The sequence below is a fragment of the Vigna unguiculata genome, chromosome 4, assembly GCF_037176805.1.
Source record: "Vigna unguiculata cultivar grain cowpea cultivar isolate G323 ecotype 2 chromosome 4, ASM3717680v1, whole genome shotgun sequence".
Classification (NCBI taxonomy): domain Eukaryota; kingdom Viridiplantae; phylum Streptophyta; class Magnoliopsida; order Fabales; family Fabaceae; genus Vigna; species Vigna unguiculata.
The window spans coordinates 44,740,819-44,765,806 of record NC_140795.1 but is presented as its reverse complement, the minus strand read 5'-3'; the positions used below and the strand labels follow the sequence as shown (position 1 = coordinate 44,765,806).

Below are 24,988 nucleotides of genomic sequence, written 5' to 3'. Positions count from 1 at the left end.
CAACAAAAGCTCTTCCTGGATCGCATGCATCAAGTGGACCACACCAACCAATTCAGCAACCAAGTACAATAACCAATCGAACAACTCAAATTGAACCGGGTGCAACACAACAAAGTCAGGCACCACCTGCACGTACAAATCTTAGACCAAAATTGGCATATAAAAGCGGAGGCCCAGCATGGAAGCCATGATCCACCAACTGAATGTTTTATCTTGAAGAATTTGGACCTCCTTTTTGTTTTTTAAAGTGTAATTTGTAATTGACTACTTGGTTTATATTGGGCTTATTTTAGAAGACAAATTAGTTTGATATGCCCAACTTATGTACTCAACACTTAATATTCACTTCCTCTTTAATGAATGCATTTTCATCCATCTTTAGTTCAAAATTTATGAATGTCAAATGAATATGCCACCACCGGTTATGGTTCTTCTTCTATGTGCATCCAATTAATTGCAGAAGATTAAATTTGAAGATGTAACCACAAATTGAACACACTTTTCATCACCAACAATTTCACTTCCAATTCATTTAATAACCATTCATTACAACTTCATTGAACACAAAATACATACCCAAATACAAACCATATTCAATCATTCATAAAATTAAGCCTTCACGGATTTTACAAAACAAGAACATCAAACCATATTCACCAATGAACTCTTCATCTATTTTTTTATCAATACACATAGAAGAAGGATGACAATTAAACCAAACCCAATCATTCTAAATAAGTACATCAGCCACTTCTCGGAATCAATCAACTCTTTCTCCAGTTGACGTATTCTTTGGCTCTGTCTAGCAATAGTTGCATCTCTTTCATCCCCATTATCTTCAGTGCACCATTTGAAGTAATTGCAGCCTTTGAAATCTTCAGTCCCAGTCCGTTGTTAACAAAAATCAAAGCAAACATGATTTTGAACAACAAAAGTCAGCCCAAACAAAAATAAAAATCACATATCAAACCTTGTAGTGAGGGCACCCCCAAAATTCTTTCCCACCATTCTTCACTGTTCTTGCAACTCTTAACACTGCAATCTCCCCCACAATGGCAATGTGGTGTTCCACCCACTGACCCAGATACAGTAGCAGGAGAAGAAACGATGTGGTTATGTGACCCACACAAACAAGACGACCATGGATGACTAAAACCATGCGACATTTCCCACTTCGCCAACCACCTTACCCCTGCAACAAATCAGCTTCCCGGCCAAAAAATGAAGAAGAAGATGAAGATGGAAATGGGAAATTAGAGCTTTTTGAATGGGGACAATCAATTCAAATAGGGCATGACACGTTATCCACCAATTGCCACTATACAATTATTTTCATTGACACGTATATGTTCTACAATGCCACATCACTGCTCTGTTAACGGCGTTTCTGAAAACTTAACGGGATGGACCACATTGATACGAATTAACTAATTTGAGTACTAAGTAAATGCAAAGTTAAAAGCGGATACCATTTAAATATATTGAGATGAAACTGGGTATGTTGTGACTAATTATACCTTAAAATAACAGGATGCAAAATATTAGTGTATCGCAAATAAGATTTTTTCTTCCTTTACATTCATACAAAACAAACACGATTAATCTCTACAATAATCGATCTCTATTATCTTCCTACATTAAATCGCCTCAAAATAACACGCTGAAAAAGTTATAGATTTCAACAACCATTCCAAATCAATTTTAATTATGTTAAAATTCCTTTTTCAGTAGTGTGTCGTTAACAGAGTTGGAATGTGCCTATGTATGCACTAATTGAGGTGCATAAAAAGGTTACATCTATTACTAGGTGTCAAGGTTTTGTCAATAACTTTATTTCACTTGCAGGCTCTGAGTGGAGTGAAACATTCAATTTAAGATAACGTTGACACGTGATAACATTTATAACTTTTTACTTTTTGTAACAAAGGTGACGCTCAATCACGTGACACCATACAAAATTCACATGGATTAGGCTTTAAGTCACATTCTCCACTCCCAGGTAGTGTATATAAATTTATTGCACGCAAATTAGTAATTCTTATAAGTTTTTATACATACATTTGAATTTAAAAATATTATTCTAGTTAAAAGCTCAGTTATAGGCAAAACAATAGTTTAATTAGAGAAATTTACGAATTATTTTATTTGAGAATGTCATGAAAAGATAAACCATATTTATATTCTTATTCTTTTATAAGAAAACAGGTTTATTCCTTTATTTTTAAAATATCTATTTTTTTTTTTTCTAGGAGTCAATGATACCCTTTCAATGAAAATGTTATACTAAATTTTTAATTAGTCGTTAGAATTTAATTTGACAAGTTTTATGAGTAAAGCAGTTCAGAGCCTGGCTAAAAATAAATAAATTAACTCAAATTTGAAAGATAATTTTATCAAATAAACATTTTAAAAGTTACAAGACCAAGACCAAATTTAATAAGAACATAAGACAAAACCATATCTTATTCTATTACGGAAATAATATTTATTTTTGTTTTACTTTTGAGTTTTAAAAATGATAAGAAAGTAAAATATTTGTCATGCAAATTTTTGAAACAAAGGATTTAAAAGTCACTGTTTCCTTACATCATTATTATATAATGTGAGTGTCACAAATTCCTTCGTAATAATATGAAAGTATATGATTAAATAATAATGCAGAAAAACTTTGCATCATTTTTTGACTTCATCAGCGTGAGAATGAAAGTATAAAATTTTTGGCTTATTCTAGGAATGCAATTCTTAGCACCAAGAACAAGACCAACTAGAAGACTATGATGTCACACTATGGAAAGATTCTACAGTTAGATTAGACACCATTAGAAACACAGTTCTAAGTCAAACTAACATGACAACTACCATAGCAAGTTCTACACAATACATACATAGGATAGGATCACACCTTAAAGGGATCACGAAACAAAATACCAACAAAAGGATAAGTCAAAGCTTTCATAAGTAGATAAGTAGGAAGCCTTTTATAGTTTTTCTTAACTGTACTATCTTATGCTTGTTCAGGCAGAAGCTGGTTGCTGATCTAACAAACATTCCTTCTGTTACCTTCACCACAGTGAGAGAGTCTTGCTCCAGCAGAATTTCCAATACCAATGTTTCTGGTGTGCTTCAATGATGGATCCACAAAAGACTGCTTAAACATTGGCTTTTGTGAGCCAAAGTATTGGCTGCAATAGTAGTCAGTTTGGTAAGTGTTATTTAAACTGACATTTGACATTGTCCTCTCACTGTGTTGGTTACTGGATGAACTCAGCTGCTGTTGAAGACAGTTCTTGGGGTTTGGATCAGACTCTAATGGGATGGAGTCAGTGAGAGTTTTTATAGCAAATTCAATGCATGGATCCATCCATGACATGTCAAGTGTTTTTTCAGAAGATGGTGATGCATTCTCGTTCTCGGCGTTCTTGGCTTTCATATCGGTTTTGGCTGCATTATCACCAGCATGTTCTTGAGGAGTAGCAAGACGCACTGGAGATGAGATCACATTGTTGCCTACATTGTTTTTCTTACCTTGCCCTTCATTATCTGAGGCTGCAGAGATTTCAGAATGCTGGATGTCTTTTAATTCAGAAGTTTGTGAGTTTTTGGAGGTCTCAAATGTTAAGCCAGTGAGAGTTTGAATTGCAAATGCAATACAAGGGTCTGTTAATAGTTCTTTGAGGGGAAAGTCAAGGCTGTAATCTAAATTTGCATCAACTTTATCTCCATCTTCAGTGACTCTCATACACTCTTCAACAGTACCATTGTTATCTGGAGGTGAAAGAGTGAAGCATTCTTTATCCTTGCCACTTAGTTGCTGTTTAGCTAGACCATCATGCAAGCTGCTGGAAGATTTATCCATATTTGTGATAGTTTTTTCCTCACTTGATTGTTTAACTGCTGCTCGACGTGTTCGATTTCTTGTTTTAAGCTCTGGAACAGGATCAAGCTTAATTCCAGCAAGTCGCTTTGAAGATCTCCTAGGCAAATTTATCTGTTTCTTGTGCTTGTTTCTGCGCCGATGATGTTTGGCCTGCACTTTTTCAGTTCCTTGCTTTGTTTCTGAGCTTTCTTGAAGTTGCTTCTCTTGGGTATCTTTGTCAGTGCAACCTGAAAACGAAGCACTTTCAACAAAATCAACCTTCACTTCTTTCTGATCTAAATTTTCATCCACCATCATACCTAACCATTTAATAAACCCACATCAAATGCAAGATCTTTATTAACATGGAAAAGGAAAAATTTAGCATAAATACAAAACTTACTAACTTTCACTTTATCTAGAATGAACAAATTTTTAATTTTATAGAGGGATTGAATACAAAAGTCTAACTGCATGAAAAAAAATGTCTTGGTTTGCACGAGATAGCCTAATTGCATATAAAGTCCATAAGCAGATGTCAGTCATAAAAAATAAGCTAACAAAACTAAAGTGAAGGGCAATGCAATACTAGCATTAGGTATGCATCTAATTAGATGGATTTCATGCTGTCAACTTCAAATAAAGATGGAAACTTTACCATGATTGGAAATAAACTTAGAATTGGGCACATGCATATGTTCTCCAGAACTAGCAGATCTTGGACTCTGTTGATAATTTGCTAACATGTCCAAATTTGAACTCTGAGCCATGCTAATTGATAATGTTGGTTTCATAGTTACTGACTGAAGAAATCACAAAGACAGAAAATTTGTATAAGTACAAACCTTAGCAGTAGCATTAATGATTCTCTTCTCCAGTTTTAATATGCCTATCTTAGAGAATTTAAATCCACACAGAAAACCACATGATGGGGCAGGTGGAGTGGAAGGGAAAGTTTAGCATGTGAGACTAATTAATAAACAGACAAACTAAAAGAAGCACAATTATGACCACCCATACAGGAGATTTGTCATCTTTTAAATTGGTTTCACTGTTGTCTCCATCTTTTGGTTTGAGTGTGTTCTTTCTTATCTCTCCAGATTCAAGATAGTGATAAGCATCTTCAGTGGAGTGGAATGTATACCCACTTACAGGGTCGATGTAGTACTGCATAAACAAAAGGGTGAATTACTTTTTCTTACATTGATTGGTGATACAAAAAGACCAAGAAAATCTAGATAAAAAGTTGTACATTCTTCTACTCTTATTGCTCAAGTGATGTAGTAATATGAATCAGAAGTAGGTGACTGCACACTTTTGAAGTTTAGTAAAAGTGAACTACGATTTTTGTATAAATCAAAATGGACATGAATAGACTCTTGAATATGTACGAGTTTCACTAAATAGGAATGAAGAATAAGAGAATGTTAGAGAAAAAATTAAAGAAAGGTGATGGTTGAAAGGAAGCAGTTTTTAGCAGATAATTTATCTCACAGCTACAGGGCCAATATCATGTTTGCAGCAACTTTAATGCCTATATTCATGCCTAATCCAAGCAATTTTCATCATCTGACACCAAAGGGGAAGATAAGGTATATCCAAAGCAATAATGATCATGGAAAAGAAAAGTATTGAACAAAATAAAATCAAGAACTGGATGCCTTTTATGAGAGTGATTTTAAGTGATGCCAGCACTCATGACTTTCAAACAAGCAACAAAGCACAATCTTGGAAGAAACACGGAATATATTTGACAAAAATAATCAGCATTTTTATCACAGCAGAACAAGGTACATTGAATTCAATCTATCACTTCATTTGTAAAGTGATCGAAGACAACTTTGCAAGGTCAGAAGGTCCAGTTACAAACAGTTTTAATAAGTACCTTTGAGTGAGGAGTTTGCCCCACATGCTGATTTATTAAATCAACAACAAATACAAATATGAAAAATGCGTCTTAAGAGCATTGTAAAGATTATTCGGACATGATTTTTCCTCTCCTTTAATAATGTGTAGCTAGCTGCAAATAAAAAATACAACAGAAATGTCGTTGAGGCATTGTTTACCGTGTCTCTTCTAACTGTATCTCCTTTAGTTGCAATTCTGGTCTTTTTCACCCATCCTGGTGGTAACCCTTCCGCACTAGCTTTCTCAACTACAACCTAGATTGCTTGAATAACCAAATTTTCCCACTTAAGTTATACAATCAAATAGGTAGTAAACATAAAGTAATGTCATTAAAGGAAGAATTTTATTGACAGACATTAGGAGAGATTTTCTGGATGCTGACTTTGTTACTAGCATTGTCAAGATGACGAAATACCTCCACCTTGGATTTGAATTTTAGTCCAGTTGAGGGGAGAATGTAATACTGCAATAAATATAACTTAAATAAGATCTGAGTTGCATCATCATAGATAAAGTTTCTATGCCTATGGTGTACTCCTTGGCTCCTTGGCCCAGTCAAGATTAAATTATTGTCAAAAAACAATTCAAGCCACAGAGAGATAAAATACTAAGTGAATTAGCAGGGAAAAAGATGTTAAAATGGAAATACATGGCTTTTCATTTAAAATCAGATAAAATTTTTACAGATAGACATTAACATAAATGCAAGATGCTAAAGTAGAAATATATGGATTTTCATTTAAAATTTACTAAATCATGGAATGAGTCACAAGAGACAACTAAGAAAATAATGTAGATAATTTAGCTTATAACCAACTACTAATGATTAATCACCAATTTTTTTTTGCTTAGCTCAATTTCATTGTATAATTCATAGGAGCAGTATTCAAAAGCAATAAAGGGTAATCTATAGAAATAAAGTTATGCTGAATGAAATTTTAACCCAATTTCTTTTAGTTCTCATCTAAACAAATGGAGGCAAAGAATGATAAAGGTTGAAGCATTTATAGTATGTTTATTTGGATAAACATCTGAATTTAATTAAGCTCATTTTAACTTATATAGATTAACTTATTTTATATTTCCTTCTTATCAGTCCCTCATAGTGTTTTAGGATAAGCTTATCTAAATAGTCACTCAATCAGTTTTTCAGACACATTACTACAATTGAGAAAAAAATATCAAGATGACTTTTCATACACATGACTACTGAGAAAAAAATATCAAGATGACTCTCAATCTCACTTGACTTTGCTGGGTATATAGAGAGGGAAACAAAAGATTTACATTGAAATCTTAAGGCTTCCTCTTGAACCAACCAATATCATCTATAACTACAAAGTTCAGTATAAACAACTTATTAAGCCTGTCTTACCTTTCCAGTGTCTTGTTTCATTCTGTCTAGAGTTAAAAACATCATTCAAAAATCTACTAAATCAGCAAAACAATTCTCCTCATAGTGCTGTTTGGAAACTATTGAGTCTAGCTTTGTCATGCATTCAGTAACTCTCACTGTTGCAGAGACATTTATATACAACACACATGCAACACATGCTATGCTAAAAGGACACATTGCATTGACTAATAAAAGAAGATTCCCGCATAAAACTTGTTTCAATATTTATGATTCTTTTCCTCTTGATCTAGTCACAAACAAAAAATGAAAAAACACACAAAGAAAGTGTGCCCCTTTCAAAGTTTCGAAATAGAAAAGAGAAATTTGCTGAAGAGACATGATCCAAACTCCAAAAGGGTTTACAAATTACATGCAAAGCATAGTTTAAATCTCTAATGAGCATAGCTTCATTATACATTCAGTCCGTCCCACTATTTCAAAGACATGCAATGTTCAACACACATGCAACATATGACATGCTGGAAGGACACCAACCAAAACTAATAAAAGAAAAATCCGGCCAAAAAGTATCATCCAAAGTTTATGATTCCTTTTTTTCTCTTGATCCACTCACACAGAAAAAAAAAAGAAAAAAAAAAAAAAAGAAGCACACCAAAATCATGACCCCCTTTTAAATCTTCAAAAAAAGGAAAGGAATTTGCTGAAGAGAAATGGTCCTAACTCCAAAGGGTTAACAAAATACATGCAAAGCAAAGGTTAAATCTCAAAAGCCGATTAAGTTACATCCAAGAGTTAAAAAAATTAAAACAAAAATTCTTGAAGCTCAGAATCAGAACCCTTCTCTGAAATGTTGACACCTGAAGCAACAATACAGGCTACACTTACAACCACAACTTTATTACAATAGAAAATAACATGCGCCAAGTGTGAGAGAAAGAAGATCACCAAAATACTGCAACCCCAGAAGAAAAAGCATGATTATTAGACTGTCAAAGCTAAATTACCTTATCTCTCCTACCATTCTTTCTCACCCTCACTTCCACCGTCCAACCTGGTGGAAGTTGGTCATCGGAGTCCGACATCTCCATTCCTCTAGTGAGTATTGGCGGTGGCCGGAAAATAGAAAATGCCTAAGATTTAACAGTCTGTTTCTTTCTCTTTTCTCTTTTGGTGTGAGGATGAGTGCCGCTACCTATAAGTACTAGACACTAGCTTAGTACCTTCCACCGAGTGACAAAATAAATTGCATGACCACGTGGTGCAAATGCAGGACCAATAGATACACTTTTTTATCCTTTTCAATTTTGTATCTTTCTCTTTCATTTTTTTCTACATAAGAATATCTCTTTATTAAGGAAGAACTTTAGAAACATTGTAGCTGGTGTTCTGAAGTGTAAGATGTTATCATAGTCACATTATATGTGTCAATTGTCTTCCAAAAGTTACTTTGATCATATGATTTTTGTTGCTTATAATTTGACAATGGAATAAATAATATAAGAAATAAAAAATTACAGATGATTAATAATAGTCAATGCATCATATGATAATGGTCAATGCATCAAAATGGTAACAAATAAGGAACACAAATATATGTACGAAAAAAAAACATCATTAGAATGTTTTAAATAAAGAAAGATAGAGAGAGAGAGGCTAGTACATAGATTGCTTAGGGTGTGATGATTAATGCAAAAGTAGTTTAGGTCAAACTAAAGTTTGAAAGATAGAAAAATAACTTTAGCTAAAAATATGAAATCAAACTTGATACTTTTACATGGTTCATGTTTCTTTCTATGTTTGTCCTTCCTAACCTACATAAACAAGATTTACATGTTATATAAAAGATGTTTATATTTTGTCTAAACCTATTATAATGATAATAACTTAATTTTTAACTACCTATTTAATTCTAACTTCTTGAAAAAGATATATCTTTTTTGAAAACAGTATGATGAAAAGCATAAATTCTGAAATAAAGTTTTATAAAAAAATTTATAGTTAGTTGAATGATTAATTTTTTCTCTCAGTTTGAGTCTACCCAAGACAAGAGATCGTTCCCAATGTGTCTTGATTTATGTTAGCATATTTGTCTGTGTTGCACACCCATAAAATATTAAAATATTGTTTGGAATTTTTTTTCTATATGTATTTTTACAAATTTTCAGAAAATTTGGAAAAAGTCACTTTTTTCAAATTTTTTCAAAACATTTATGCAATTTTTTTTATTAAATATAATTTATTTCACAGTGGGAATCATAACATATTTTAATTTTATAGAATTATGAAGGGTTGTTTCGGACATTTTGTGTCTCCTAGTAATTTTTAATATATTTTAAGTGTTGCACTTTATTTTATAAAACTATGAAGGGGTGTTTCTGACATTTTATGTGTCTGCTCTTTCCTTACACCACTTAAGATATTTTGTCTCACTCTTATCTCTACTTTTTCTCTTTGCTTTTGAAACTTGAAAAGTGTGCAAAGTTTCCTTCTCACTTTCTTCCATTTGTACTTTAATCAACAGTACTTAAACAAATTGTCACTAAATTTAGTTAAATACTCATTTGCCCCCCAAAATCCCAAATATGTTTGCTTATACACCAATTCCAAAGTCACAATCACACTATTTCACCATTCTACTATTGGGTTTATGCAATATTTATTATCATTTGTTATTTTAAGATATAATTACAGTGTGTGGAAAGTTTATTATAAAGAAAAGTAAGAGATAAATCAAGACATACTTCAGAAATACAAAATAAACCATTCTTAAAACTTAGACACATTGATTATTAAATTTATGTTTTTTATTTTATTTTAGGTGTTATTTAATAAGTTGACATTAATTTTAGTTTTTGCTGCACTATAAGAAAAAAACTGAATTTTCAATAGGCCGAATGAAATTTATATGTAAATCTTTATGAATCACCACCTGAAGTTATTATTAATGTAAACAAAAAATAACAAATATGGACATAAGAGATTATGGGAAAATAAATTTAATGAGTAAAACAAATGAATCCATGGATAGTAAAAATTAAACAAATTACGTTCAAAACAAAAATGAAAAATAATTTTTCCCCAAATTACATTAAAAATCAAATTCTTTACAAATTTTCTTCAACTCACACACGTCCCAAATCTCCCATAACCTCTCATTGTGAAAAAAATAAATTAATATAGTTAATCATGGATGAACGAGAATAAGGATTATGCCTCAAAATTGCATGTTGAGTCATTAAACCGATTAACATTCTGAATTAATATCGAAAGAAATGATAATATGGATCCATTATAAATAAACTCCTCATATTCACATACTAACTTCATATCTAACATTCATGGATGAATTAGGTTTTTATTCTCGGATGTTTTTTTTTTCATAATTCCAGTTATTAAATTTTAAATCGTCTCATATTTTTTTTTAATGTATATCAAATAGGTGTAAATTGTAAGATCCGGGAAAATTAAATAGTTATTTAATTTATTGTTTAGTTAGGACGGATAATGAGAATATTTAAAGCAATAAATGCGAGGAGTTATGACGTGGAAAAGTATTAGCTCAAGTGGTTGAGAGTACTTTATTGTGTATGAGGACTTGGGTTCGAGTTTTATGTGTGCCACTTGGATGTTATTTAAATTATGTGTTTTTGTGTGATTATATATTGAACTCGTATGGATTAAACTCTTAAAATTGTAGGATTTAGCATGAAACATGTGTTGGTTGAGTGGTTTGGCCTTGGTTTGGTATGTGCATGAGTGCGGGTTCAAACCTTGTTGAGAACTAACTTACTTTTCTTTTTGCCAAATTTTCTTGTGCATGAATGTGGAAGGGTTAGAAACCTAGCAGCCAAGAGGGGGGCAACTTAAGGGCTGGAAAACAGAGGGTTAATTAAGCAAACTGGGTAATCTTTGTATCATTTTTAATTAAAAATTCGTATAAACCACTAAATGAGCAATTAAGGGAGAGAGATAGTGGGAGCAAGGGTTAAAAGAGAGGAAATAGCATTTAGGGTTCGTGGTACACATAAGCAGAGCTTTTTCTGAGAATTGGGACTGATAAAGTAAGGTATTGGGGCTGAAAAACGCAAAGGTTGAAGTGGAAAGCAAGGGCTAGGGAGGTTTGGTGAGAGGATAAGCACATCTACTCGAATTTAGCAAGGAATTCAGGTAAGGGGAGTTGCTCTGTGTGTTTTCTTTTAATTATATCAATTACATTGTGCCTCATGATCGAAATTGCATGTAATCTGTCAGTTGCGCACTGTTTTATCGAAGTTTCTGGGTTTTTCCCAGAAACCGCCTGGCGGGTCAATCCCTACCGCCAGGCGGCACATCAGTGATGAGTTTTGTTCTTGTTTTGGTTTGAATCGCCTGGCGGCGATGAATTCCTGCCAGGCGGCGCGACTCCGTTCGCGGTCCTTGTTGATGTTTGTTGCTATTAGTGTAAGTACGTATGTGTTTTCTGTGATTGGTGTGAATGGGTCCTATTGGACATCTTTTTGGATCAAATTGGATTATCAAATTGCGGGATGGTAAGGGTCGAGGGATGATCATGTGTGAAATGATTTAGGGTTGCACAGGAGGGTGAAAATAGGGTCGCTTTTATGAAACAAATTGAGAGTAGAAAGTTAGTATGTAATACAGGTATGGTTGTCTCATGGTGATTGAAATTGGTCGGGATGGAAATGGGAAAAACGGACTGAGTGCGTGATATGAATGGAGGATTTTGGTGATTCTGCAGAACACTGGTGTACCGCCTGGCGGCGCGCTGCATGCCGCCAGGCGACGATGGGTGCAGGTACGTCTGTTGCGTGCTTAAAAGAGAGAAGAGGGGGGGGGGGAAGTGAGTAGAACTGGGGTGAGTCATGTTTTAAACAATTATTGATGAAGTTGTAAGAGATAAATAGCCAGTAGTATAGGATTAAGGAAATGGGATTAAGTGTGAAGGCATGAGCATGATCTGTAAGATTGGAAGGAGTGTAGTGGGAATAGTAAGAATAAGAATTTTAGTGACCAGACTCAGAATCGAATAAACACACTTGTTGGGGTCGCAACTGGAATAAGAGATAAATGAATCAAGATTTGAGGTAATATCTATGAATTGTGTAGAAGGAATTATGAATTAACTGAGCAGGGAGTGTGGTACTGTGGTAAATCAATTTGACTAGAGAATGTGGTATGGGAAATATTCTAAGGGATTTCTATCAGGAGACAAGAGAGCTTATATTGTAATGTTGGAAGAGAGTGGTGCATTGTAGGTATGATAGGGAGTTTGGAATGGGAGTTATAGGTACATGTATTTGTTTACATATGATAATTGTAGGCTTGCTTATGTGAGGGTTGAGATTGGGGTTCTTATGCGATCTATGGAAGGGATTTAAAATAGTAAACTGGATTAACTGGAGTGTCATAAACCAGAAAAATGTTGTTCTGGTATGGCGCCTGGCGGTCTACTGATAGCCGCCAGGCGATAGCCCTAGCGTGGGAGGGTCTGCACTGAGAGGCGCCTGGCGGCACGGTGTGCTCCGCCAGGCGGTGACGAGAAAACAGTGGGGTCTGGAAGAGCGCTGGCGCCTGGCGGTGGGCAGGTACCGCCAGGCGGTCTGGGCCTGTTTCGCCAGGCGGTGTTGGCTGGTGCGCCAGGCGGCCGTGCACCAGGTCACGAGTTGTGTGTGTTGTTTTAATTGACAATGATGTTTTGCTTGGATCGGGAGATGCTGTGCCATGAGCGGGTAGGTTCATGGATGGTGTAACATGTGATGATATGAGCGGGGAGGTTCATATCAAGTTACTCTCACGTGGGGATACGAGCGGGGAGGTTCGTATGTTCCGTGCTCACGTTGAGAGATGCCACGTGCGGGGAGGTACGGGGGCTGGTGGATCACATGTGTTGGACTACGGGCGGGTAGGTCCGTAGAGCAGGACTACGAGCGGGGAGGTTCGTAGAAGCAGGACCACGAGCGGGCAGGTTCGTGTGAGCATCAGATTCCCGAGTCCAAGGCTAACAAAAAGTATGATTTGAAGACTGTTAAGTCTTGGGGTTAGGGTCTTGGCCAAGATTTATAGATAATGATTAAGATGGGTAAATGATCTATCCTGTGATTACATGCTTATTATTTTATTTTCTCAGCTCACCCTTTTTGTTTGTGTGTGGCGATGATCGTGTAATTCGTTACACGGGAGCAGATGTTGATATAGGTGATGCTGAGGATGCTCAGATGGCGGAGTGAGGGCTAGCATGGGAGTAGTGTTAGGATTTTACTAAATTGTAATTTCTGTTTTAAATGCCATTTTTGGGAACTTGTAACATTTTATGAATTGGTTATGAGTTTTGGCGCGCTAACTTAATGAAAAAAAAAATTTTCCCGCGTTGGGATTTTTATCGAGATGGCTATTTAATGAAATTATTCATTTTAATATTTATTTTTTTAGTAATATTCCCTAGGGATGTTACATAAATCGTTAATGTTGTCTAAATCGTTAACGACAGTTTTATTTTAATATACATGTTATTTTACTTCATTTGATATTTGTTGTCGTGGTTGGGTTGTGCATTTTTGTTTTTGGATGGAAATGTTATGTCGTTGGGTATGAATGAGTTAAAGTTGTGAGTTTTGTTTTGTCCTGTTGAATGAGGTAAAGTTGTGGTCCCTTGTTTTGTTTTGAAATTTTTGGTCTCCCATTTGGGTGTTTCAGTTGTAGGGACCGTAATAGAGGATAGGATGTCTGACAAGCATTTTGAAGTGGTGGTCCACCATAATGGAAGCTTTGTAAGTGATGATAATGGGAAACTACAATTTGATGGAGAAACAACACAGTGTTCTGTGACCCGAACACATGGAGTTATTTTGGGATTGTAGGTGGATTGAAAGACAAGGGACATATTCAAGTGAAGGAGCTATGGTACTCTTTAGGAGGTGGGTTTGTACTAGAAGATAGGTTGAAACTTTTGATTGATGATGACAAGGGTGTTATGCATATGGTTAACATAGTTAGGCTAAACGGTGTAGTGCATCTGTATGTGGTACATAAAATGTCTAAACCTGAGATAACAGACATGATTGAGGGGGTTCAGTTGAAGGTTGATGGTCAACTTGGGTTAAAAGATATAAAAAGGGTGTTGAGTTTTAGCATGGTTGTGAAGGTGAGAAGCTGTTAGAGGAGTGTTAGTTGGAGAGTGATGGTGAACCTAGGTTAGAAGATATATAAGAGGGTGTTGAGTTTCAGTGTGGTGGTAAAGGTGAGAAGCAGTTAGAAGAAGGGAGTCAAGTAGAGGGTAATGGTGAGGGTGAAAAATAGGTGGAGGAGGTGGTCAGTTAGAGGATGATGGTAAAGGTAAAATAGAGGTGGTGGATGTGTACAATTAGTCTCAATTAGGCCTCTAATTTAGAAATTCACATTGTTATATTCTAGGTTTATGTATACATGATAGGTGGCTAGTAGACAAATTATTTGAAGTGAGACATGCATCTCAAATTGAGGAGTAGTTTGTTGTCAACAATGACACAATGGATTGCACATACAGAAAGTGGAGTATAAGTAGAGTTCCTTGCTGTCATGCCCTTGGTACATTGAGATTTCTAAATTTAAATGGAGAAGACTTCATTTCCTATTGATTTAGGAAGTCAACATATGAAGAAACCTACCTAATAAATGGTCAACAAGTGTGAAAAATTACTTCATATCGAGATGTATTGCCTCAAAGAAAAGAGTAACGCTAGGAAGGCCTAAGAAAAAAGAGAAGACTGAGGGCGTGGGAGATAAGGAATGATGATATTAAATTAAGAAAGGAGGGGTTCAAAAAAATATATGTTGTCTACAAGAAGTTGGACACAACAAAAGTTCTTGCCTGCAAAAAAGTCAAGCAAAACAGACTGAATCAACATCATATCCACCACAACAAACAGAATCTACATTATCTCCACCTCAACAAACAAAATCTACATTATTTCCACCACAACAAACTGAATCAACATAGTTAAATACACACAATCAGTACCATCAACAGAAGGAACACAGTCTACTCCGCAATCATCTCATGTTCCTGTCATTCCACCTCAACACCCTTCAAGAGACAAACCAAACATCAAGCAAACTCAAGGTTGTGAGGGGTTTTATTTCCAAGCCATGACCCTGGAGTTGTTACATTTATTTTGTGGGTCTGTTGTGACATTTATTTTGTGAAGATGACTTAAAATCTAAAAATTTAATTAAGATTTTGGAACAAAGAGGACATTCAAAAGTTTAAAGATGTGAATTACATATTGTGCGTGAGAACTCATCTACAATCACGTAAAGTTCTATAAATAAATTGGGTCACCTTATTTTATGCCTTTTTTCAAGTAACATTACTATTTTATATAAACAATTGAACTAAATTTTTTGTTAAAACAGCTTGTACACATCTTTTAGATTTAGATTTATAATAGATTTATAATAAGCGTGGCATTTAAATGTAACATATTAAAAAATATATTTTCATTTAAACTAAAAATATTAAAATAAATCTAAAAAAGGATTTCCTTGACACGCTTTTATTATTGAATTAAGATAATGCTTGTATCTAATTCTATGGTTATTGTCTCTTACTTTTATCTCTACTCATATCTATAGTATCATATTTGTATTCAATAGAAATGTTTACAAATCAGTTCAATTGATTCTGAACATAACAAATTACCAAACTCAAAAGTAAAATAATTTCTTTTTTGCTTCAACTCAGTTTGAATGATTTCCTAGTAATTATATAAATTTTAATGATCTTATTGATGCGGCCAATAGTAAAACAGCATACTGATAAATAAAATTTAACATAAAAATTGAAACTAGAAAATCTAAATCCAGCATGGTTGTGTGAACTAGACAATGAACCAAATATATATAAAGAATTAAGAAAAAAAAATGTATGTACAACATAAAGACATTATTCATCTGAAAGCCAAATTTCCTGAGTACTTTACATTGAAATGTAGAAAAAAGAAAAAAAAAAATATATTGAGACATCTAGAATTGAAAAATTCTATTGACTTTTCAACATGTTTCCAATGTAATAATCATTTTCTTCCTGCACGAAATTAATGAGGTCACAGAAGATGATGTTCAAGTAGCAAGAAATGTACAATAGATGATTGGGATCTGGTGATGATGTAATAATAAAAAGTTGCAGAGATCCTGATAATATCTCTAACCACTTTAATAAAGTCCTCCCAGAAAGGAAAAATCTCAAGCAATCGGTTGCGAAAATGTGGACAAAAATCATATCCCTATAATAATTAAGGTCATACACCAGCCTTGAAAGATCATTCTTTTGTTGTCTGGGTCAAGAATCTAAAACTTCATAACCATTGTTAAATGTTAAGTGCACAGGTACACTCTAATTGTTGTCCAAATAGTCCACAAAATAAAGGAAAATATTGTGTTGGCCCTATTAAGATAGGAGGAGCATGATAATCCCACATCGAATATGATATTCTTCTATATAACAGGTCTAAATAAATACAATTATTTCCTTCCTCTCGTAAGATAATTATTACCTCACCCAAAACTACACACTAACTAGTAACAAGCACTTCCAAATAAGTTCATTACTGGAAGGTAACCCAGGCTTCTACAGGGAACTAGACTACATATTCAAACTGCCGCATGATACTCATCTATAGTTTGTTTCATTGCATCCAATTGTGACATAATAAATTCCACCTTTTTGTGACAAATCTCATTGGCTATTCTTGGACCATAGTCACATTTCTCAAATGGACGATATTCACAAGCACTTTTTATTTCATCACGCAATGCCACCTGAATGTCCTGAAACATTTGAAATAAAAAGTAGTTAAGGCACAAGTTTGAGCATAAAATTCATGATGATGAGCTCGAACAAAACACAGTCTGTTGATCATAAGTTCACTGCTTTGCTTACTTTGAAAAATCCACTGCATTTTCATTATTTAATTAAGGATAGGCAAATTTGCTGAATGTGAAGAAAAAATTTAATATATACAGATTTCACACACAAGTAATTTAACAAACACTATACAAAGCAAACAAAACTATTTCTGACAAAGTTTATATTATAAAAGAAATTTCATTTAGAAGTTCCAATTACCAATATATATGGACTTATGCACTCAGTAGTTGAGATTTAAAGTACATATATCTCAGCAAAAATAGGAATTCATTTGATATCTACAATTTAGGTACATTGAGTTTTAAGTTTAGTTTGTTTGTCATATCTTTTAGTATTGTTTGAGTAACCTGACTAGTTCATGTAATTTGTCTTGAACAATTCAGCCTTAATTTTAAATATGAATAAGAATATTTTGAATATATCAAACTATGATTTTGCTAAAACACAAAGACCAAACTTACAAGGAACGTGTAATAGGTTGTAATAACAAGAACACTGGTAGATTTTAGCCTCACTATTTTTGGAACTTGAAGACTACTTTAAGTTGAAGTTAAAATAAGAGCTTTAAGTTTAAATACAAGGTTATTAGGTAATCACTAGTTCTATATCGTTTTAAAAGCAAAAGCTACTTTTTGAAATTATAATGTCATAAGCAGCGAAGCACTTGGAAACACATCCTTAAAAACTAGCTATTATGGGCGAGAACCAAATATTCAAATACTCCACCGAGCATCTCAGATTACTCTATGTGAAACTTAAGCATCCCATAATACACAATGCTCCTATCATAATGTCGTTGACACATGTTTAGAATGTCATTATTTAAAACACTGATGTATAACAATACCACAAAGTTCAAATTCTAGTTCACAGAAATCCTGGCTGCAAGTAATATCGGAGGTGTTATGAGACTGGGGTTTTGTTAATTAAGAGAGTATAGTCAGAGTTATTTTAGTAAGAATCTTATGTTTCTAACAAGTTTGGCAAATATAGGATATTAAGATATAGGGAGAGGAAGATTTGGGGTATGTTCTATCTCATGTTCTAGAAATGTAGAGAGTAACAAAACAACTTGTATTCATTTTTCTCTCCTAGTAGAGTTCATCCATAATACAGGACTAATGGAGATATTATTAACAAAAAAATATCTTTTTATTAATTTTTCACTAATTTCATCATTAATTAGACTGGTGCCATTTTGGTAGTGTGCTCATTTTGGGACTTGAACCCACAAGGCCAACCCCTTTAGTAAGTGACGAAGATTATATATATCCAAAAATCATAAAGGAAAATGCAGAAGCTACAAATAGTAGCCTCTGCGTAGCAGATGAAGCGTCCATGAACATAGATCCAAACACATGGTTAATATACATGTATACACCAAAAAGTTAATTGATTTCTGTGAGACAAGGACCTTGATTAATTGCATGAACTCAAGGCAGTGGTTTTGGACCACATCTTTCCTAGGACCCACAGGGCTTGCAAGCTCATCCATTACTCCTCCGGCAAGCTCCAAAACCTTCACGATTCTCTACAATGACCAGCAGAAAGGGGGGAAAAATCAATTAAAACAAACTACAATGTTCTGTTACATTCAGGACCCTTTCATAAACGTTTTCAAAAATTACCTTCTCTACATTCTGAAGTCTCTGCAAAGAAGTTGTCTGGCCCTGTGAATCCATGGATGCGGACTCCTAGTGTTGCTTCTCTAATTCAGATCTATACAATAAATTATGTGGACGACAAAATGATCCATAAGACTTCAAAAGCATCAAATGCACAATTAACAATTTTATAATCACATGAAATGACAACTATAAGAAGTATTGGGATGAATCAGATTGTAAGGATTTATTAGTCAATAGAATGGTCAAAATGGCCCGTCCAGAATATTATAAAATACTAATAGAGAAATAGTAAAATGAAAAAGAAAAAAAATGCTTTCTTCTTTCACATTTTCTCTGACTGGGACATCTTGTTTATCTCTCTCATGAAGCTAACAGGTCGCGGCTAGTGCATCGTGTCTCTGTCTCTATCAGCTAGTTTATTTCCTTCTCATCTTGTAGTAAGCAAATCTACTTCCAACAAATCATGAGCATGGACTTTACACTCATTTACTACACCATGTATATATGTTCTATTTGGATTAACCCTTGAATGCCAAGTATCTTGGAGAACCTTACAGTCAATTCCAGAAATCACTTAGGGAACAATAATCCTTCGCTGTTTGGATGGCCCATCTAAAGCTAAGAGCTTCTGCAACTGCTTTTCATGACAGTTGACAGTAGATGAGATGAGATGTAGGCACGTAGAAGAGGCCAAAATCTGGCCATCGTAGTCGCTAAACTTGAAATGTTCTTGGACTAGAGGCTTCCATGAGTCATTTATTCATCTCCTGCTTTGTGGATATTAACGATAGTTGAATAGTTGCATGTATGGGTTTCATAGCAAAATTCTAATGACTCCATTTTTCATGAAATCCAACTCTTTCATTCTAAGAAGAAGAGTAAATAATACTCTTCATTGACTTCAAAAATTTCGAAATTGTTCAACCCAGTACCATAAATTTCTCTCAAGTATTTCATCAAGCAGATTCTAGGCACTAGTAGTTGTCCATTTCAATGGTTGGGGCTATGAGGAGAACAAATGGGTCGCACTCAACATGACTCTAGTACGTTATTCTAAAAGATTACTAACGAATTTACAGTTTCTGGTAGGATGTGTCTAACAACTCACATTTAGGGTTGTGTCACCAAAGTGTTTCTCACAAAGAACACTCCGAAACTCGTTACAAACCAATTGGAATCCGATTTTCCAACCCGTAACCAATTTTCACAGTAAATCACTAAACCAGAACCAATCCAGAACTCCCCTTGTTATGTACATTAAAAAGAAGAAACATAAAAAACATACAAGCAAAGGAAGAAGGAAGAAAGGAAATCAAATTGATCACTGACAGTATAAGATTGAGACTTGTGCAGCCTGCAGCGGTGAAGACAATTATGCTGAAATCAACGGTGCTCTGGTTAAAGTAGGGTTTTCTCGGAGATGAGGAGAAGTTGTTCGATGCCTGCAGAGGAAGGAAAGGAAGAAAGAGCGGAGTTGGGAGAGTTTCTTGCTAAGCATGTTTTTTGCAAGCAATACAATAAACTTTAATTTTAATTCTTTTAAATTTCGTTGTTTTTATAAATAAATACCTTCAAGTTCAATTCCATCTAATTGGTCCTTGAAATTATTCTATTTTAAAAAAAATTTGCATTAATTTAAATCAAGTGGTTTATCTTAAATGTGAATCATTTATTGATTTTGTTCTTATTTTTTCTATATTTGTTTTCTTCATACATTAAAATAATATAGTACAAATAGGATTTTGGAGAAAAATAAAAATAAAAAGTATTTATTTTTGTTTATAATTTGAGTCTTATAATTAAATTATGTTGAATTATGATGTCAATATTAATCATTTACATTAGCTTGCCCTATTTTTAAAGTTTAGAGTAAATTAATTATAAATCATTTTTAAGTAAGTATGTTCTTAAAATTTTCTTTTCTTTTAATTTTCCTCATGTGAATTTTATATATATATATATATATATATATATATATATATATATATATATATATATTATAAAATTATATTATGATTTGATATGTGTAAGAGAGACATATCACACTTGATTAAAAAAGGTAATATCCATATACACACTTAAATTATTTTTTGAATTGCTTTTATTTTTCTATTTTGCAATGTTTTTGGAGGAGCCCTCAGCAAAGTTTTGATATTTATAGCTATGGGATGGTCCTGCTACAAGAAGTTCATGGGGGAAGAATGAATCTCATTTGTGTTAAATTGCAGCTATATGTTGACTACAAAAGCCTGAAAAATTATGTAAGATAACGTTCTTGTAACATGCTATATTAGAGTAGATATATCTGATAAAAAAAAAAACTACACCACGATGACATGTGAAAAGATATATATAATTGAAAAGTTAAAATTATATGGTGTCAAGTGGTGAATGAAAATCAAAGCAGATCTTTGAAACATCTTTTCTCATAAAAAATAAATGGATTTAGATCTAACTCATTTTTAAAAAAATTAGTATGTAAAGATGAATTTTTTATTCTACAATAAATTATTCTTAGCTTTTAATAAATACTTCGATTCTCACAGTGGAGGCATTGACATATCTTACGCAATATTAGACAGGTTTAACTGATGTCATGATAATATTTTATATAAATCTTATATTCAATTATATAGTATGAAGTCGTCTTATATTACTCGATTATATTTAGAATTTTCAAAAATATTTACCTTTTAAAGCTTCTATTATGTTGTAAACAGAACATTTTGCATAACATCTTTCCCCAACAACAAAGGACTAAAATGGTCTTCAAATGTTTCATAGGCTAAACCAAATAAACAAATAAATATGCAACAAGTCTGATGAACAAGTAGCTTACATTATTCCAACCTATAGCTATAAGAGAGCATCTGGGACTGGGAGAAAGGAAGACATAAAACAAGTAAAAGCTGGATCATATGTAAAAATCTCTAACAAAAGAGTCAAGGATCATTCTAATTCCTTGTGACTTCAACTCTAGTCCTTGGAGAGTTTTGAAGCAAGTACTTCACAACTTTGCTTATTTGTCCATCAAACAGGTCTATCAATTTGCTTTTCACTCTCAATGATTCCAATCTAACAAAGCATGGTGGTTGAAATCTTGTTGAACCATCAGAAAGATCCTGCACAGTAAGAGCAAATAATGCAAGACTGAGTGCTGCAATTTCTTTTTTTCCTCATATAAATGCAGACATGTTTTGAGCATAAAAAATATAAGGAGCAAAACAAAATGAATGCTAAAAGAACTTACATCAAGTATTGCTTGAAGGGTAAATGATCCCAGAGTCAATATCCTTGCATTGGCCAGTGCTTGCATAAGTTTTATGATGATTGAACTTTTCACCATAAACAAGCCAATACTCACAGCTCCAAGAAGAGGTAGATTGCACACAGAAGAGAGTTGGTGGCTATTAACACCCTTGATAGTGAAAGAACGAAGATTAGGAGTACAAAGTGCAATGTTGTAAGCTTTTCTTTCAGCAAATATATTGTAACTGTATATCTTGATGCTGAAAAGGGTGGAATTAGATATGCAGAGAGCTTGTGAATCATTTTGCATGGAGCAGTTTCGAAGGTACAAGCTTTCTAACACACGACAGTGTGAAAAAGGCTCAACACACTCAGCATCAGCAGTTGTTGCAGTAAATTTAACACGTTCAAGATGCAGGCTTTTGAGAAAGGGCAAGTTCACAGAGTTTGGAATCACCACCACATTTGGATCATAAACATTGCAAATCTTGAGGGATGTCAAAGACTTGCAACAAAAGATGAAAGGGAGGGAACGAAATGCAGGTTTGCAAGTTAAATCTATACGCATTGTCAAATGCTGAACATCATGAACAATAGCATATTTCATGATCAAGTCTAGAACTTCAGACTCGTTTGGACTTATGACTACAAGATTTAGCAGGGAATGAGAATGATCTCTGCTAGACAAAACCCAAGACACAAATTTTCTGAAACAAATGTCCCCGGTGTATCTAGCACAGAATGTGAGACTAGTGAGACATTTGCAGAGATTCTTCCATCTTTTAGACAGAACACAGGTTTGAATAGCACTTTTTGTGCTCAGAAAACTCATTATGTGCAGCAAAACACAATCAGGTAACTCACTGATTCTGTCTTTCTCATCTTTTCTACATCTTCTCTTCTGTCTCTTTCTTTTCATCACCAACTCTCCCTCAGATTGTTTCCGTTTTGGAGCCATCACTTTCTACTTTTTCAGTTGTACACTGTGGTAGCAGAAAGTGATAGCCAAAGGATAAAATGAGTTTGTGAAGAACAAGACATGACTTGTCTTTTATAAGCAACAGTTGTAGCAGTTTGTAGAATGTTGCATATGACAGTACAAAAGTTTGAACCATCGTGCTGGATTAAAATCTTCATCATATTAGGAAGGAGAATTTGTTAATTTTCACTAATTTATATTTTACTTAATGTGTCACTGTGTTATTAAATTTTATGCCTATATTATTTATGGTAATCTACTACTTATTTTTAAGATTAATGGCAATGTATATTATGAGTGTAAAAACATTGGCATCAGTAATTGTTGGTATGATTTTTAATATATTTATTACTATATAGGAAGATTTGTGATTGGATTACAGTGTATGCAAATGTTAATTGATCCGCGTTTGAACAATATTTTGTTTGATACTATACAGTAATAGTATATGGGAAAAATAATTTTTAATTTAATTACTTAACATATATTTGATAGAACTTTACTTATATAATTTCATACATTTATTAATTTTTTAAATTATTATACAATGAACATTATATCTTAATTATGTTCAACAACAATAAATGATGCAAATGTTAATATCTATTCAGTGCCAGTGTTAATAAATCTATGCAAATGTTAATAAGTGCCGAGTTACTTTATATGCGTGTATGTTATTAATACAGAAAGATATAAACAGTAAGGTCTTTCCGTAAATAAATAAATACATAAAAAGCAGGGAAAAATATTTAATAATAAAATTTAATGAAGAAGATATACCACTGTCAAATTTATTGACATATAAATGTATGAATATATAAGATAATGTAATTGAGTACAATAAAACGAGAGAAATATATTAATATCATATAAATATATAAAAGAAACTGTTCCATTAGATCCTATATGTTTTTGATTCAGAGTTTATTATATTATACAATAGATTATGAGAGACGAAATGAGTTTCGTCTATGAGATATATGTTTGCACTATGTTTGATAAGAAAAAAAATCAGATTACACGCATCATGTTGTACCACGTGTTAACAATTATAATTTATAAACACATCTTATGTTTGGATAATATTCTTATTTTTTTCACGTATACTAAGAAGATATGAAAAAACCTAGGTTTTTTTTTTTACCAATTCGCATATAATATTATTGAAATTGGCAATTTTTAAAAATATTATAATATAGGAAAAATATACCAGTCTCACACGACTTTATTTCAAGAAGTCGTCACAAATACAACTTTGAATCTTACATCATGAATGTGATTCCACTAAGTCGTACACCATGAAGACAATTTTGATATTTAATAAGATAATTAGCACTTAATGATGTGGTTAATTTTAATTTATTATGAAAAGGTGAAGTCGCATGTCTCTTATACGACTTGTAAATTTGATTTTTATATTGGAAAAGAGGAGTCGTACGTGAATCATACGACTTGGACATAGGCAAAGACAACATTTCATGAAATAAGGAAGTTGTGATTGTGGTGCTACGAAGGGAAACTAAAGTCGTATGTCAGATGACTTTTTTTTTTTATATATATATTGTTTTGAAGTTGCGGGAAGGTTACGTGTTATATATAAATTTATATTTTTAAGACTTAAAATTTTTAATGGTAAGTAGTTTTTGTGTAAAGATATAGTTGTATTAATAGAATAAAATAAATTATTATGCACTCTAAATGAATGAAAAGTTAATGAAGTGACATGTATAATAGTCAGAGATATATCGTAGAAGAAGTAATATGAGATTCAATATGTTATATCTATAAAGAGGAGGATTAGATTAGAAATTAATACATACAAAAAGTTTGAGTAATAATATAATTGTACTAAAAGATTTATTTATGAGACGTTGTTCCGTAAGGAGACGTTCTTCTTTATCTTCTTAATCTTAATTGAGGGGTGGAATAGGGTCATCGTTAGTTTTCTATTGATCGTCATTTTGTTCAACATTATCATGTTCCTGAGATGACATCATGGTCGATAATATTGCATGAGTGATATGGGTTGGTATGTAGATGAATGTGTTGGTGTTGAAGTTGCAAACATGTTAAATGGACCAAAAAAAATATCTGGTTGAGAAGGAAA

The 24,988-nt window shown here is 33.3% G+C and overlaps 3 protein-coding genes across 5 annotated transcripts; all 3 read right to left on the bottom strand.

The window, feature by feature from the left end:
• Positions 1 to 2,757: 2,757 nt before the first annotated feature.
• MBD13 (methyl-CPG-binding domain protein 13) lies at positions 2,758 to 8,321 on the bottom strand. Of its 3 annotated transcripts, none has more exons than XM_085672126.1 (6): positions 8,126 to 8,321; positions 6,147 to 6,227; positions 5,923 to 6,018; positions 4,877 to 5,023; positions 4,515 to 4,659; positions 2,758 to 4,176 (listed from the first exon to the last, which is right to left on the bottom strand). In XM_085672126.1, exons 1-6 carry the CDS (start codon positions 8,207 to 8,209, stop codon positions 3,038 to 3,040), a joined length of 1,692 nt encoding a protein of 563 aa, XP_085528252.1. In that variant the 5' UTR covers positions 8,210 to 8,321; the 3' UTR covers positions 2,758 to 3,037. The 3 variants fall into 3 exon arrangements, with proteins under 3 accessions (XP_085528252.1, XP_027923245.1, XP_027923246.1); XM_028067444.2 differs by having other exon boundaries at positions 6,120 to 6,227; positions 8,126 to 8,320; XM_028067445.2 differs by having other exon boundaries at positions 2,758 to 4,104; positions 6,120 to 6,227; positions 8,126 to 8,318.
• Positions 8,322 to 16,446: 8,125 nt separating this feature from the next.
• LOC114181089 (mediator of RNA polymerase II transcription subunit 11) lies at positions 16,447 to 20,176 on the bottom strand. Its single transcript, XM_028067430.2, has 4 exons — positions 19,983 to 20,176; positions 18,654 to 18,744; positions 18,440 to 18,556; positions 16,447 to 16,925 (listed from the first exon to the last, which is right to left on the bottom strand). The coding sequence occupies exons 2-4, from the start codon at positions 18,705 to 18,707 to the stop codon at positions 16,749 to 16,751; spliced, it is 348 nt and encodes a 115-aa protein (XP_027923231.1). The 5' UTR covers positions 18,708 to 18,744; positions 19,983 to 20,176; the 3' UTR covers positions 16,447 to 16,748.
• Positions 20,177 to 21,607: 1,431 nt separating this feature from the next.
• Positions 21,608 to 22,860, bottom strand: LOC114180881 (putative F-box/FBD/LRR-repeat protein At1g78760). The gene is made up of 2 exons (XM_028067173.1): positions 21,904 to 22,860; positions 21,608 to 21,775 (listed from the first exon to the last, which is right to left on the bottom strand). Exons 1-2 carry the CDS (start codon positions 22,858 to 22,860, stop codon positions 21,608 to 21,610), a joined length of 1,125 nt encoding a protein of 374 aa, XP_027922974.1.
• Between the last annotated feature and the right edge of the window lie 2,128 nt (positions 22,861 to 24,988).